Source organism: Rhinoderma darwinii, chromosome 6, assembly GCF_050947455.1.
Source record: "Rhinoderma darwinii isolate aRhiDar2 chromosome 6, aRhiDar2.hap1, whole genome shotgun sequence".
NCBI classification, from domain to species: domain Eukaryota; kingdom Metazoa; phylum Chordata; class Amphibia; order Anura; family Rhinodermatidae; genus Rhinoderma; species Rhinoderma darwinii.
In genome coordinates this window covers 105,728,878-105,745,327 of record NC_134692.1, presented here as the reverse complement: position 1 = coordinate 105,745,327, position 16,450 = coordinate 105,728,878, and the positions used below count along the sequence as shown (strand labels likewise).

General features: G+C 39.4%; 1 protein-coding gene across 4 annotated transcripts in view; it reads right to left on the bottom strand.

Annotated features, from left to right (window-relative positions):
• Nucleotides 1-11,189: 11,189 nt before the first annotated feature.
• The window catches only part of ABAT (4-aminobutyrate aminotransferase), a 105,139-nt gene continuing 99,878 nt past the window's right edge, over nucleotides 11,190-16,450 (bottom strand). For all 4 annotated transcript variants that reach the window (XM_075830082.1, XM_075830081.1, XM_075830084.1 and 1 more), the window contains one exon: nucleotides 11,190-16,243. In XM_075830082.1, the coding sequence (XP_075686197.1) occupies nucleotides 16,122-16,243 (122 nt within the window). In that variant the 3' untranslated portion in view covers nucleotides 11,190-16,121. The remainder of the gene's footprint in view (nucleotides 16,244-16,450) is intronic.

The following is a 16,450-nucleotide window of genomic DNA, read 5'->3' as shown; positions in this document are numbered from 1 at the left end:
TCTGAAATTTATTTTAAGTAGGAATTATTTTGTGTTTGACTCCCGCTTCTTCCTACAAATCCAAGGAACGGCGATGGGGACAACCTGTGCACCTACCTTTGCCAACTTGTTCCTTGGATGGTGGGAAGAAGAAGTTGTTTTTGGGGAGCCACTCCAGATGTACATAGATAAGATTACGACATGGCGAAGATACATTGATGATATCGTGTTCATCTGGAGTGGGACAGAGGGCGAACTGCTAGACTTTATAAAGGAACTTAATACCAACGATTTGAACTTGAAATTAACCCTTAATTACAGCAGACAGGAGGTCACATTCCTAGATATTAGAATTGGTACTGATCTTAATCGTGATATTGTTACGAACCTGTATCGGAAAGAGACAGCTACCAATAGCCTGCTAGACGCTAATAGTGCCCACCTCAAAAGAACAATTAGAGGGGTCCCCAAAGGGGAATTCCTGAGATTAAGGAGAAACTGCTCTACCTTTGAAAACTTCAAGGATGGAGCAGTAGATTTGAAACAAAGATTGAAGGATAGACATTACTCTGGACATCAGATAAAACAGGCTTATAACATTGCACTCAGGACAGACAGGGACACACTGCTAGTCACCAAGACAAAGTCGAAAAGTGACAATAAAGTAAGGTTTATTACCACATTACACGAAAAATGGCAAGAAATGTATAATATCATGGCAAAACACTGGCAGATTTTACTACTGGACGAAGACCTTAAAGAACATCTCGATACAACAATCTCTTCAGGTTATAGAAAAAGTAACACTATAAAACAACATATTGTAAAAAGTCATTTTTCAAGGGATTGTATAAAAAAGAAAGAACAAAAATACCCAGGGTTTTATCCATGCGGCCTATGTATAGCCTGTCAAATCCTGATAAAAAAACAGGGTTTCAAGAATGGAAAAGGAGATTATTACAAAATTCGGGAACATATCACCTGTGCCACCAAGGGGGTGATATATGTCCTAAGATGCACGTGTAATCTACACTATGTGGGAAAAACCAAGAGAGACTTGAAATCTAGAATAAGGGAACATATTGGAAACATAAGAAATTATGATAAAGTGGAAATGGAGACAAAAAAACAAAATAAACAGTTCCAACCAACACCAGTGGCCAGACACTTTAAACACAGCCATAATCTCAATTTTAGAGAATTATCAGGCTGGGCAATTTGCCACCTCACTACGGGAATCAGAGGTGGAGATGTGGACTCCTTATTGTTACAAGAAGAGAGTAAGTGGATCTTCAACATGAACTCGGTGAATCCACATGGTTTAAACGAATCCTTCAACTTTGGCTGTTTTCTGTAAATAAGTGACACTCCCATTACACCATCCACAATAATTCCAATCTCCCAGAATGGTCAACCTGGAATTAATGTTATTAAAACAGTCTTGGGTCAATTATATATTTGCAATAAGTCCATGAAATGAGGTCATAAATAATAGGAGATCCTGGTATATTGTGTGCAACCAAATGCCATGATCTCAAGGAATATCTACTTAAAGAGTATAGGGAAACAGTGATATTGCTCGCATGAATTCATTTGCTATTGAAGGTAGATTAATTTTTGGGATAATTTATCTAACCGATACAAAGTATGTACATAGGGTTTTACTTAGAAAAGAATGTAAATTAGGACTTTTCCTATAAGGGTCAGCAATTACCAAAAACAATAAAAACATATAAATATTACATAAAACCTTAAAAAATCTTTCAAAAAATCAAGTAAAAAATTAAATAAAATTAATATAACACTATATAAATAAATAATACATAATAAAATAAAAAACAAAAAATAAATAATAAAGATTTTTGTAGGTCCAAGAATAGAATAATTAAAGTTAACGACAGTCCAGTAGCATATTACTTTTAAATTTATTGAATAACATAGAGCATGCGAAGTGATATCATTGGATATAATATGTCCTAATGTTTTGGACATATAAACAAATGTTAAAGGTTTTTGTTAACCTATTTAACACTGCTGGGGAGAATCCTGCACGAGATGATTTTATTTTGTTTTGTAATCACGGACGGGAACAAAATTACAGTTCCCTTTAGATCAGTAACAGTTTAACGAATCACCATGTAACTGATTGGCTATACTGAATGTCAATCAAACTCTGGGCTTTAAATAGCCTCAGAAACAAAATGCTCCCGCCCCCGGAAGAAGCTGACTTCGGTCAGTGAAACGCGCGTCGGGACCATACCGACCCTGGCAATAGGGAAAGATTATCGACTATAGAGGGCAAGATTAGTGAGAGAAAATCTAGAAATTTAAAATCTAATCTTACCGCAATTAGTTCGTTCACTGCAAACTCAGAACGAACGGAGGTAGTGGCAACAGCACTACAAGGTGTTGAGCTGTCAGTTCGCTCCGCACAGATAAACAAAGGGGAACGAACGAACGTGGTGGCAATACCGCCACAGGCTACGGAGTTGCCGTGGCTTTGACAGCGTGCATCTTGAATATCTGCTGGCCTAACTAACCAGCAGATCACACGATTGAATTTATTAAGTTACACTTACAATTCAAACAGAGCCTGTCTATCTGTGTGCACTGCGGCCTAAACACAACACGTGGTGGTTTAAGAGCCGGCAGTTCATTAGGATAATGGTCATACTGCTGACTAAAGTACATATAACGGTGATAAAAATAATCAGCGTTGTACATAAAACGCACCAACGAACGTATTGCCTATTGGCATATTCTGCAGTCTATATTGTACTATAACATGACCTAATAACGAATTGGAAAGTTTTAAAAATTATAAATAATAAAATAATATAACAAAAAACGCAATTAGGCAATACGCAGTTGCTCACAGAATTTGAATACAACCTCTTGCGGAGTGCGTTTACAAGGAATTTCAAATACACCATTCATCCTTGCAGCACTACCTCTTCTATTTTTATCAAAGTAGTGATAGTAACCAATAGAATTTCTACTTTGTTAATTTTGACAAAAGTCGCAATTATACATTGTAACATCGACAACTTTACAATGTGGCAATATTAAAAGGGGACATTGCACAATACAATCTTTCTGTCCCTATTGCAGTCGGTATCAATACAATTGAAGGCGACCATTAACCCTCCACGCTCCTTTTCCTCCTTTCCCCTTTCCTATTATCTCTAAAATGCAGTGTGAATCAGGCCTTAGCAATGGCTTTGTAACCCTTTCCAGACTGGTAGAATTCAATCACTTTGTTTGCCATCTGAATCTCCTTAGAACGTGGCATCATGTGCTGAATTTTGAGACATTCTAGTCTGCTTCACATTACTATTTTGGAAATGTGATTGGTTGATTGATTACTTAGACTCCATGTTGTATTCAGGTGTCTATATATGTTTAAATGTCACTGTTATATAATGCTGCTGTGACTAAATTCATTTCTGTAAATGTTCAATGTCATTCTTCTATATAATTTTACTATATAATTTGTTCCGAACAAGTTGAGCATTGTCTGGGCAAAGAGCCAGTATTGTTCTTGTGTTTTTGATTTTCTCAAAGTGTGGGGGTGGCCATCAAATACGTATGCTAATTTAAAGTGCGCATAATTAGCTTACATATTGTTTATTTGGCTGGCTAGTGCTACATTTCATAGTGTGCCAAAGGTATAAATTGGGAACTATCTCGATGTTGATTAGAAGTTCTTGTACCTGCCACTCTGAGGGACACCTCTATGCAGTGTGGAATTTCCTGCTTGAGTTCTCGGATCAGCACCGAGGGGGTTTTTCCGATTGATGACCTGTCAGATGATGCTTAACTCAGTGGTGATGTTGGTAACCTTTATCCTTTGTATAGCTTTACAAAAGTAGGTCATTATTTCACCAAAGAATATTATTGCTTAATATTGAATTTAATAAACTCTAATAAATTTATTATAAGTGTGAGACCCTCTTCAAAGGATATGCGAACCCTTCTGCTGTAGTAGTTGGCAAAACACATTACAAGACAGGTTCTATTTATGTGATGTTTAGATTCAAAAGGTCCGTCAGTAATCAGTCAGTAGTTTAAACCAATTATCAATTGAATTTGGTTAACTGGAGGCGTTAATATTTTTCACATAGGGCCAGGCAGAGCTGAAGAGCATTTTTCCTTCAATAAATTAAAAACAGCATTTTCTGTTTACTTGGGTTATGTTGGTCTAACATTAAAACTAGCTTCATGATCTAAAACATTCAATTGTGACCAATACCCACTGTATGCAAAAAGAAAATAGAAGAAATTCTGAAGGGGACAAATACTTTTTTCAAAGCACACTTCTAGACAAATACAAACTAACAACACGAAAAGTTGTACTGTTAATGTCTTTTATTGAGTAAACATTCATTGTGCATGGAGATAAAGTTTACCCTTAAAGAGGCTCTGTCACCAGATTTTGCAACCCCTATCTGCTATTGCAGCAGATAGGCGCTGCAATGTAGATTACAGTAACGTTTTTATTTTTAAAAAACGAGCATTTTTGGCCAAGTTATGACCATTTTTGAAGTTATGCAAATGAGGCTTGCAAAAGTCCAAGTGGGTGTGTTTAAAAGTAAAAGTCCAAGTGGGCGTGTATTATGTGCGTACATCGGGGCGTTTTTAATACTTTTACTAGCTGGGCGCTCTGACGAGAGTATCATCCACTTCTCTTCAGAACGCCCAGCTTCTGCCAGATCACGCTGTGACGTCACTCACAGGTCCTGCATCGTGTCAGACGAGCGAGGACACATCGGCACCAGAGGCTTCAGTTGATTCTGCAGCAGCATCAGCGTTAGCAGGTAAGTAGCTACATCGACTTACCTGTGCTGCTGCAGAATCAACTGTAGCCTCTGGTGCCGATGTGTCCTCGCTCGTCTGACACGATGCAGGACCTGTGAGTGACGTCACAGCGTGATCTGGCAGAAGCTGGGCGTTCTGAAGAGAAGTGGATATTTCTCATCAGAACGCCCAGCTAGTAAAAGTATTAAAAACGCCCCGATGTACGCACATAATACACGCCCACTTGGACTTTTACTTTTAAACACACCGACTTGGACTTTTGCAAGCCTCATTTGCATAGCTACAAAAATGGTCATAACTTGGCCAAAAATGCTCGTTTTTAAAAAATAAAAACGTTACTGTAATCTACATTGCAGCGCCTATCTGCTGCAATAGCAGATAGGGGTTGCAAAATCTGGTGACAGAGCCTCTTTAAATTAACCTGTTGATTCCCCTTTAGCAACAATCACCTCATCCAAATGTTTCCTGTACTGCAAATAAGATTTGCACAACGTTGACGAGGCATTTCGAACCATTCCTCCCTGCAAATGAGTTTCAGTTCATCAATATTTCTGGAATGCCTTGCGTGTACAGCCATCTTTAGGTCTAGAGGATTAAGGTCAGGACTCTGACTTGGCCATTTCAAAACACATATCTTCTTTTTCAACCATTCTTTAGTTGATTTACTTGTGTGCTTTGGGTTGTTATCTTGTAGCATCACCTACCAACGTCTCTTCCCCTTGAGGTCATGGACCGCTGCCCTTACATTCTCTTGTAAAATATTTTGATACACTTTTTAATTAATTGTTCCCTCAATGATCGCAAGGCATCTAGGTCCTAAAGGCAACAAAGCAACCCCAAACCATAATGGTCCCGCCAACATGCTTCACAGTTGGAATGAGGTTTTGGTGTGCAGTGTTTATTTTGACCAAATATACCATTGTGCTACAATGTTCCACTTTTGTTTCATCTGTAAATAGAACATTTTCCCAGAAGCATTGTGGAATATCCCGGTGGTCTCTGTTAAATTTGAGACAGGCCACAATGTTTTCTTTTTTTGGGACAGCAGCTAATTCCTTCGTGGTGTCCTTCCTGATCGTGTTTTTCTTATTCTTTGCCTTCAGTAAGTCATGTGGTTCTTTCTCACCTCTTTTAGGATTGCTCATTATGCCCTTGGAAGGATTTCAACAGGATGCCCACTCCTAGGGAGAGTAGCAACAGTCCAGAATTTTCTCCATTTGTGGTCAATTGGATTGATGTACACCCAGGTCTTTAAGGGTGTATTCATACGGTGCAGTTTTGCTGCACGGCTGAAAAGTGCTCTGCAAAAATGCGTGTGTTTTTACCACGGTTTTGCAGTTAGCATGGAAAATGCAGTTAAAATGCACGTGTTTCTTGCAGTGCGGTTTTTGGCTGTGCAGCAAAATTTACCCTTAGCAGTGCTTTTTGTAGCCTTTTCCAGCTTCATGCATCTCTATTACACATCTTTTGGGTACTTTTGTCTCACGCTAGCCAATCTTTCTTGAGAAGAACAGATTTGTCAGAAACCAGGATTTGTGTGCCATTATTTAATGGACAAAGCACCTGTGAAACCCACACTTCCAATCACATCTGCTTAATTGAAACACCTTTTGCCAACTAGCTCTTTAAAGAGTCATTACCACAAAGGTTCACTTACTTTTTCTCCGTGCACTTACTCAATGTGCTCAATAAAAGACATACAAATAATAACGGTATGTGCGTTATTAGTTTAGTTAGATTGTGTTTGTCTATAACTGTGACTTAGAGAACAATCAGACCACAATTTATTAGTAATCAATGCAGAAATCCAAGTAATCCCAACCTCTAATTGTGCATTAACTGTAACAAATGATTTAAAGGGACTGTCCAACCTTGAATTAATTTTTTTCACCTAAATGATCAAATGATGTTTTATTTATTTTCTTAGCACATCTTTCAGAAGTTAGAGCTCTGTTTTGCCGGATACGTAGCTCCAAGAAATTAACCGGCACGGAATTTTGGACCCAAAAACTTTAACCCCTTCGCGCCATTTCACGTACAGTTACGTGATGGAGATGAAGCTGGCTCAGGAGCTGAGCCAGCGACATCACCGCCGGGTGACAGCTGTATGTTACAGCTGGCACCCTGAGGTATCGGCCAGATCGCAGCATGTCAGGAGTTTATAGCCATCGGCACCCCAGCAACGTAATCGCTGGGTTGCCGGTGGCTGCAAAGGCGATCGGAGGGGTAATACTTACCTCCCGGTCTGCCAGTAACGGAATCCTCCTATGTCCAGTCGTCGGCGGGGCCCAGGAGGCTTCCGGTACCATCGGCAAGATGGCGCCGGCTCAGCTTCCGGCTCAGAAGCTGAGCCGGCGTCATCAGCAGTGGGTGTCCGCTGTATGTTACAGCGGACACCCCGATCTATCGGCAGGAACCGGAGCTAGCTCCGATTCCTGCCATTAACATCTTCAATGCAGCGATTCAATGCAATCGCTGCATCAAAGTGGTTTGTATGCAATCGGCAGCCTTGCCATGCGATGGCAAGGCTGGCGACTGCTACTATGGCAACAGGATGCCTAACAATGGCTTCCTATCAGCCATTACGTTAGCCGATTTGGCCCCGCCCGGAGGCGGAGCCTGATCGGCTTGCTGTCAGTGAACAACTGACAGTTCTAATACATTGAACTACATAGGTAGTGCAATGTATTAGAACATCAAACAAACAGTTAGACCTTCAAGTCCCCTAGTGGGACTAAAGAAAAGTGTAAAAAAAAAGTGTAAAAAAAGTAAAAATAAAAGTTGTAAAAAATACAATAAAAGTTTCAAATAATAACACAAAACACAATCGCCCTTTTTCCCTTATCAAGTCATTTATTATTGAAAAAAAATAATAAAGCCATACATATTTGGTATCGCTGCGACCGTAAGGACCTGAACTATAAAAATATTATGTTATTTATTCCGCACAGTGAACGCCGTAAAAAAAATAACTAAAAAATACTGACATAATTGCTATTTTTTGGTCACTTTGTCTTCCAAAAATTGAAATAAAAAGTGATCAAAAAGTCGCATGTACCTAAAAATGGTGTCTATAAAAACTATAACTCGTCTCGCTAAAAAAAAGCCCTCATACAGCTCCGTCGACGAAAAATTTAAAACCGTTATGGCTCTCACAACTTGGCGACAGAAAAAATCCATTCTCTTTACATAAGTTATTTTATTGTGCAAAAAGTTGTAAAACATAAAAAGTGCTATAAATTAGGTATCGCCGGAATCGTACTGACCCGCAGAATAAAGCTAACATGTAATTTATAATGCGTGGCGAACGCTGTATAAAAAAAACTAAAAAAATATGCCAGAATTGCTGTTTTTTGGTCAACTTGCCTCCCAAAAAAAAAGGATAACAAGTGATCAAAAAGTCGCATGTACCCCAAAATGGTACCAATAAAAACTACAGCTCGTCCCACAACAAACCAGCCCTCATACCACCCAGTCTATGAAAAAATAAAATTAGTCAAGGCACCAATAAGCCAGGAAATAAAAATATGCAGTTGTGCCGGCCCGAGGGGAACGTTTCTTCTGTTTCAAGTGGCGAATTATCAAGGCCCCTAAAATTAGGGAACCAGGAAGGGGAGGGCCCAAACATATCTGCTGGAAGTGAGGGTGCCCGTATTATACCAGGACAACACTTTCCCTGCAAAATTCCCCAAACTTCAAAGGTGCCGAGTGTGGACCAAATGGGGGATAAGGAAGGACATTTATCAGTGCGACACCGGCCTGTGGAGAAAGGATCGATCACAGCGTAACACACATCTATGGATTATTTTATTGTTTTTTTTTACCCCACTATACCACCTGACTATGCCCCTTATATACTCCGCCCGCCTTACATGTACCCCCAAATTATAAACGGAAACACCAGTAAGACTCAAAACAAAACTACTACAAGCAAAATCCACGCTCCAAAAGCCAAATGGCGCTACCTCCCTTCTGAACCCTACAGTGTGCCCAAACAGCAGTTTACTTCCACATATATGGCATCGCCATACCCGGGAGAACCCTTTTAACAATTTTTGGGGTGGGTGTCTCCAGTGGCACAAGCTGGGCGCCACATATTGGCATATCCATTTTCACTCTGGCAGAAATTGGTGTGCACTCAATATTGCAATCACCTGTGGGGTTAATATGCTCACTACACCCCTAGGTGAATACCTTGAGGGGTGTAGTTTCCAAAATGGGGTCACTTCTGGGGGGTTTCCACTGTTTTGGTCCCACAGGGACTTTGCAAATGCGACATAGCGACCAGAAACCAATCCAGCAAAATCTGTTCTCCAAAAGCCAAATGGCGCTCCTTCCCTTCTGAGCCCTACTGTGTGCCCAATCAGCCGTTTATAACCACATATGTGGTATTGCCGTACACAGGAGAAGTTGCTTTACAAGTGTTGGGGTGCTTTTTCTCATTTATTTGTTGAGAATATGAAACGTTTTCAGCTAAAACTACGTCTTATTGAAGAAAAAGGATTTTTTTTTATTTTCACTGCCCAATTCTAATAAAATCTATGAAACACCTGTGGGGTCAAAATGCTCACTACACCCCTAGATGAATTCCTCAAGGGGTGTAGTTTCGTGAATCGAGTCACTTTTGGGGAGTTTCCACTGTACTGGTACCTTAGGAGCTTTGCAAAAGTGACATGGTGTCAAGAAACCAATCCAGCAAAATCTGTCCTCCAAAAGCCAAATGGCGGTCCTTCTCTTCTGATCCTTGCCGTGTGCCCAAACAGCAGTTTATGACCACAAATGGGGTATTGCCGTACTCCAGAGAAGTTGCTTTACAAATGTTGGGGTTCTTTTATTCCTTTATTTGTTGAGAAAATGAAAAATTTTGAGCTAAAGCTACGTCTTATTGGAAAAAAAGGATTTTTTTTATCTTCACTGCCCAATTCTAATAAAATCTATGAAACCCCTGTGGGGTCAAAATGCTCAATACACCCCTAGATGGATTCTTCAAGGGTTGTAGTTTCCTAAATGGAGTCACTTTTTTGGTGTTTTCACTGTTTTGGTTCCTTAGGGGCTTTGCAAATGCGACGTGGTCTTCGCAAACCATTCCTGCTAAATTTGAGCTCCAAAAGCCAAATGGCGCTCTTTCCCTTCTAAGCTCCGCCGTGTGTCCAAACAGCCGTTTATGACCACATGCGGGGTATTGTTTTACTCGGGAGAAATTGCTTTACAAAAGTAGTGGTGCATTTTCTCCTTTTAGTCCTTGTGGAAATGAGAAAAAATTAGCTAAACCTACATTTTCTTTGAAAGAATGTAGATTTTCATTTTCACGGCCTACTTCCAATAATTTAAACCTGCGGGGTCAAAATGCTCACTATACCCCTAGATAATTTCCTCAAGGGGTATAGTTTCCAAAATGGGGTCACTTTTGGGGGATTTCCACTGTTTTGGCGCCGCAAGAGCCTTTCAGACCCGACATGGAGCCTAAAATATTTTCTAATAAAAAGGAGGCCCCAAAATCTTCTAGGTGCTCCTTTGCTTCTGAGGCCGGTGCTTCAGTCAATAAGTGCACTAGGGCCACATGTGGGGTATTTCTAAAAACTGCAGAATCTGGGCAATAGATATGGAGTTGCGTTTCTCTGGTAAAACTTTCTGTGTTACAAAAGAAAATAGATGAAATATGCATTTATGCAAAAAAAAAAGAAATTTGAACATTTCACATCTACTTTGCCTTAATTCCTGTGAAACATCTAAAGGGTTAAGAGACTTTCTAAATGCTGTTTTAAATACTTTGAGGGGTGAAGTTTTTAAAATGGGGTGACTTATCGAGGGTTTCTAATATATAAGGCCCTAAAATCCACTTCACAACTGAACTGGCCCCTGTAAAAATAGCCTTTTGAAATTTTCTTGAAAATGTGAGAAATTGCTGCTGAAGTTCTAAGCCTTGTGAGGTCATAGAAAAATAAAAGAATGTTCAAAAAACGATGCCAATCTAAAGTAGACATATGGGTGATGTTAATTAGCAACAATTTTGTGTGGTATTACTATCCGTCTTACAAGCAGATACATATAAATTTAGAAAAATGCAAATTTTTGCAATTTTTCGCTAAATTTTGGTGTTTTTCACAATTAAATACTTAATGTATCGAGCAAATTTTGCCAGTAACATAAAGTCCAATGTGTCACGAGAAAACAATCTCAGAATCGCTTGGATAGGTAAAAGCATTCCGGAGTTATTACCACATAAAGTGACACATATCAGATTTGAAAAAATAGGCTGTGTCCTTAAGGCCAAAACAGGCTGTGTCCTTAAGGGGTTAAAGTATTAAAAAAAGTGGAGAATCACGTTATGGGTAGTACTGTAAACATTTACATATTAGAACTAGTCTGAAATAAAATGACAATCATGAAAATAAATTTACAAATAGATTTTATTTCTTACCAATTAACACATAAAGCAGTTGAATCCGCAGATTTCTAGACATGAACACAGAAGTGCATTAGTCTGAACGTTTGGCACTATTAGAACTCTGTAAACGGCTCATTTGCTTCTCATAAGCACCTAGTTTAATCAGTCTTGTGACAACTGGATTTTACTTCTTTTTTACACCTATTTGGTGTACAGAAAAACAAGGGCTCTGAATGATATATACAATAAGGGATTATTCCAAAAAGCATAATTACCGATTTGGAAATGACACATTCATTACAAGCCTTGACCATGCTACATACACATTATCATCATAAACAATATAAAGTATCCGATTAAACACAACATCTGGCAATTACTGGTATCCCTACACTAAATATCAAAAAGTTCATTAGTTGTTTTGGAAAAGTTAGTTTAAAAGTACTGTAGATTTACCATAAACTGAATGGAAAGTACTGGTACTGTGGGCCAGTGCATACTATAAGGCCATACATGCACTGGTATTTAAAAAACAAAACAAAACAAAAAAAACCTTCCATATTATCAACATATGCAGCGATATCATCCATTCTTGATGTATTTCAAAGAGCCTGTTAGAAGTGAATGTGCTGCATGAAATGTCTTGAAAAGTATGGCTCACATTACAGATTTTGCAACAAAAAACAAAACAGCAAAATTCTGTAGATTTATAATTGTGCTGTTTCTTTAAATGCTGACTGTAAACGTCACCTCAGCAGTTTGGTCATGCTGAATGTTTGAATTTAAGACATTACATAATAACAGTAGGACAGACTGGGGCTTAAAGGGGAACCCTGGGTTCATATAACATTGAGGAATAGCAAATGATGCCTTGCACTTTGTAACATGTTCTGCAGCAATTGGGTCCCTGAGAGCAGATATGTGGAGGCCACAGCTGAAGCAAACTTGTCCAGGATGAAGCATGTTAACACAGTTAGGCCGGATTCACACAAGCGTTGCGGTTCCGTGTGTCATCAGTGAATGGTGCGTGGCTGCGTGATTTTCACGCATATGCCATCCTTAAGACACGCGGTTTTGATGTTTAGAAAAATAAATGAAGGAAGTGCTTTTAATTTTTCCTTAATTTCTTTATCTACTGTTGCGCGAATCACGCGCGACAAAGCGCTTCCGTGTGCCGTGCGCGATTTTCACGCACCCATTGACTTCAATGGGTGCGTGATGCGCGAAAAACGGGCAAGTATAGGACGTGTTGTGAGTTTTACGCAGCAGACATACACTGCATGAAAATCACGGACTGTCTGAACGGCCCCATTGACTAACATAGGTCCGTTCGACGCGCGTGATTTTCATGCGTGTAGCACAGACGTAAAACACGTTCGTGTGAATAAGGCCTTAGGGTACATTCACATGTAGAGAATACTCTACAGATTTTTTTTTGTCTGGATTTGTGCGCAGAAAATTTGCTGTGTATTACAGAAGTAGCAAAGTGGATACGATTTAAAGAAATCTTATCCACACGCTGCAGGAAAAAAACCAGAAAAAGTTAATAAATTGACCAATGGTGCGGATTTTTAAAGAAGCACTCCAGCAAATGTTTTCATTTTTTTTTGCCTATATAGTAAAACAAAGGCTATTATTAAAGAATACTGTAGAGGCTCTTGTGTTTACCGGTTTTAGTTGATGTGCCATTTATGGGTTGTCTGCCATCATGATTATTTATTTCCCGCTGATATGGTTGACCTAATGCATCCTACATTTCTCTTGATGCTTCTGGCTTTGCAGAGGCAGCGGAGTCTCATCACACTGCACTTGTTTCGAGTCCTAAGTTTCAGAGTAGTGACATAGAACTTATGTCCCCTAACTGTTTCAGTATATTCCCATGTGATGCTGCTCAGCCGGTCTCCTGTTAGTGATAGTTTTTTCACGATCCGTTTTACATAGGAGGCAGTGAAAAGCAGCATTTCATAGCAATACATACATACAAAAAAACATTTACTCACCTTTACTGGTGCTTACATAGCAACGTGTCACTGCTCTTTCGGCTGCTCTGTGTAGAGCGAGCCCCCTGTGACTACATTTCATTACATGCGACTCTTGGAACTATTCACAGGCTGCAGCATTCACATGTGATGAGATGTTATAACAGAAGGCTGTCTCTATATAAAGCAGCCGGGGAACAGGAACGCATTACTATGACAGTGCCAGGAGAGATTAGCATAGGCTTTTTTTTTTTTTTGGGAAGGCCGCTTTCTTCAGTGGTCAATCCAGGAGAAAATATGCACCATATTAAAGTACAACTTCCATGCGAGTTCTGGGTCTGATACACTGCGGAAAAGTCTGCAGTGTATCTGACCCGCGTGAGCATACCCTTGATGTATGTACATACGTATGTATATATGAATGTATACCTTGTTCTGCATATTGCCCAAAGATCAAATTGCTGCAGGACATGTCAGAAAATTTAAACTCATCTCCACATCTCAAATATTGCAACACTACAGTACACAAGGACCATTTTTTTTTTAGCTGGAGAAAACATAACATAAAACATACCAAAAATATAACTAGAATCTAGTGTTGGGGGCCATTCCACATGAGGGACGGGATTCAGGTATGTAAATGGAGTTTTCCAGAAAATAAACTCTTTGACAAGTCAATCAATGTAATTAAAGATCCCAGTCTTGGTGGAGAGATGGCTGCACATGTGCAGTTACTCTTTACTGAAGTGAATTGTAGGGACGGAATCATTCAACTACTCTCATCTACAACAATGGAAAGTGACAGCACACGCACGCACACCACTGCACCAATAATGATTCCCTCACTCTCCTGTATCAGTAGTCAGACTTCCACCAACCAGTTATGATACATCTGGCCAACTAGTCAAAATACACAGTTTGCTGGAAGACCTTTTTAAAGAGAACCTGTCACCTCTCCTGAGGACATGTCTATTTATTTAACTACTAGTACTTCCCATAAAGTAACAATTCTGTAGCAGGTTCTACGTTGTGCTGTTCCTCTGTTATTCCTCTAGAAATGTAAGATTAAATTGACAACTGGGCGTTACCATCTGGGGGTGTGTCCCTACACAGACTGATACTGTCCAATCAGTGCTGATACACCCCTTTGGCAAGGGAATGGTAACAACCAGTTGTCAATTTATTCATACATTTCAAAGACGGGTAACAGAGAATGACACAGAGTTCTAAGGAAAGAATTGTTATTTTATGGGGACTAGAAGTATTTAGTAAAATAGACATGTTGGAAGAGACGATAAGTCCTTTTTAAGCCTCAAAAATGTGTCAAATTGTAACATCCACAGCAAAGAATAAGAAAAGCTTCATATATAAAAGGATGGCAAAAATGGCCAGCCTCCTTTAGAATTGACAGGTTTGGCTAAATATATATATACATGTGTGCTCGTATTACCATTCTTCTGTTCAGTCATAGGAACAGAATAATGAAAATAACTGAAGCACCGGAACCGTCAAATGACGGACACCAATAGCAAATGATGGAACCCATTGACTTTAATAGGTTCTATCAGGTTTGCACGGTTTTGTCTAGGATTTTAGACAAGATCTATGACCGATTGGTGGCAGTTTACACCGAGGACACGTGACTGACTCTTAAGTTCTGATCACATTACATTATGGCCTTATATTTAACGTGTACGTTGGAAAAGCTCCCGATATACATGCTAAACGTGTCAATAGAAATCCATGTTTAGATGGAGGACATTAGAATGTCCGATTGACCTCCGTCTGACTGGTATGAGTCAGTATACTGACTTAACATGGTAGCCTATGGGTGATGGAGGCCACTGTATGGCATCGTCACACCCATCTGTTAGACGGATGTCATGAGATTTTCATGGCGTATTTGTTAAACGGATGCCCAACAGTGGCAATCTTCACCAATAGGCTATAATGAAGATACATCCTGAACTCTCATGACCCTTTTTCATGATGTATCTAGTAAACACATTACATTATAGGCTTTGGGTGACGGATGCCGCTGTTAGGCATCCGCTGCGGCCTACGTATAGCGTATACGTCGGGAGCTTTTTCCAGTGGTATATGTCAAAGGTAGGCAAAAAAAGCGATGTGAACAGTACCCTTAATAACAACTAGAAATGTTTTCATTTGATACGATCTGAAACCCTGCGCCTGTCCATTCACCAAACTCTACATGTAATATATAATGCTAACTACATGAAATCTGTTTTTATGTCTCAGCGTGATCGGTGTACATGAAAAAGTGTTTCATTAGAAGACACCAATCCAACCAAGTGGCCTTAACATATGGTCTTACCTTGAGAAAGATTTCCGACAGTATACTAAAAACCTAAGAAATAGCTATGTACAGTATAACATGCAAATACAGCTGTTACATTACCTAGATTACCTTAAAACACTGTATGGCGGTAGTAATTTAGTAGACAGTTATAATATCTTCTAATCTAACCATTCATTCATCCAAATAGTGTAGGGAATTTACCTCACAAACAAAATGCTCACATTGTGGCGACAATACACGGTATAGGGCAGCCCCAAATATTCCTTATTTAATTATTAAACACAAGACAACACAAACACAGATCCAACATTTTCAAAGTGTTAGTAATAATTTCACAGTCGGAGTGTTCCATAATTAACAATATTAATATTTCATTATATCATATTCCATAACATCCCTGAAAACGGTAAGGTATATATTAGAGAAAAAAAAAAAAAGTATAGTTTTCCTATGAAAATATATATTGTGGCACATTAAAACAGCTTTTTATGGAGACGCGGTTTTGGCTTGAGAGCAAAATGAATCTCCATCCGTTGAAGTTAAACCTGAACTGTGCGTATATGGTAGTAGAGATTAATAAAGGTTACGATTGACCTTCTCCTCCCTTTTGACTAAGGCAAGAAAGCGGAATACAAATCTACTTAAAGTCTGCCAAGATGTCATTGAAGAGGTTTAAGAACAGGTGTGCGTGGGGTTCTTTAAAAACCAGGGTTGGTCTGAACCGAATGGACCGATCTCCTGAACCTCCTAGCACAATACCTGTGAAGATAGAAACATGTCAGTATGCTCTCTATTAGTAGGAAAAATATATATATACGTTCCGTTAAGTCTAGGGTAGGGGTGGTACATGACACAGGGATTCAAGGAATACCAAAGAGAGAATCTCGGTGTCGCGCACTGCCCCTCAGGCCCCGACCTAGACACAACACAGTGAATCAGTGTTGCCTGGAGCGTTTAATGTGAGTT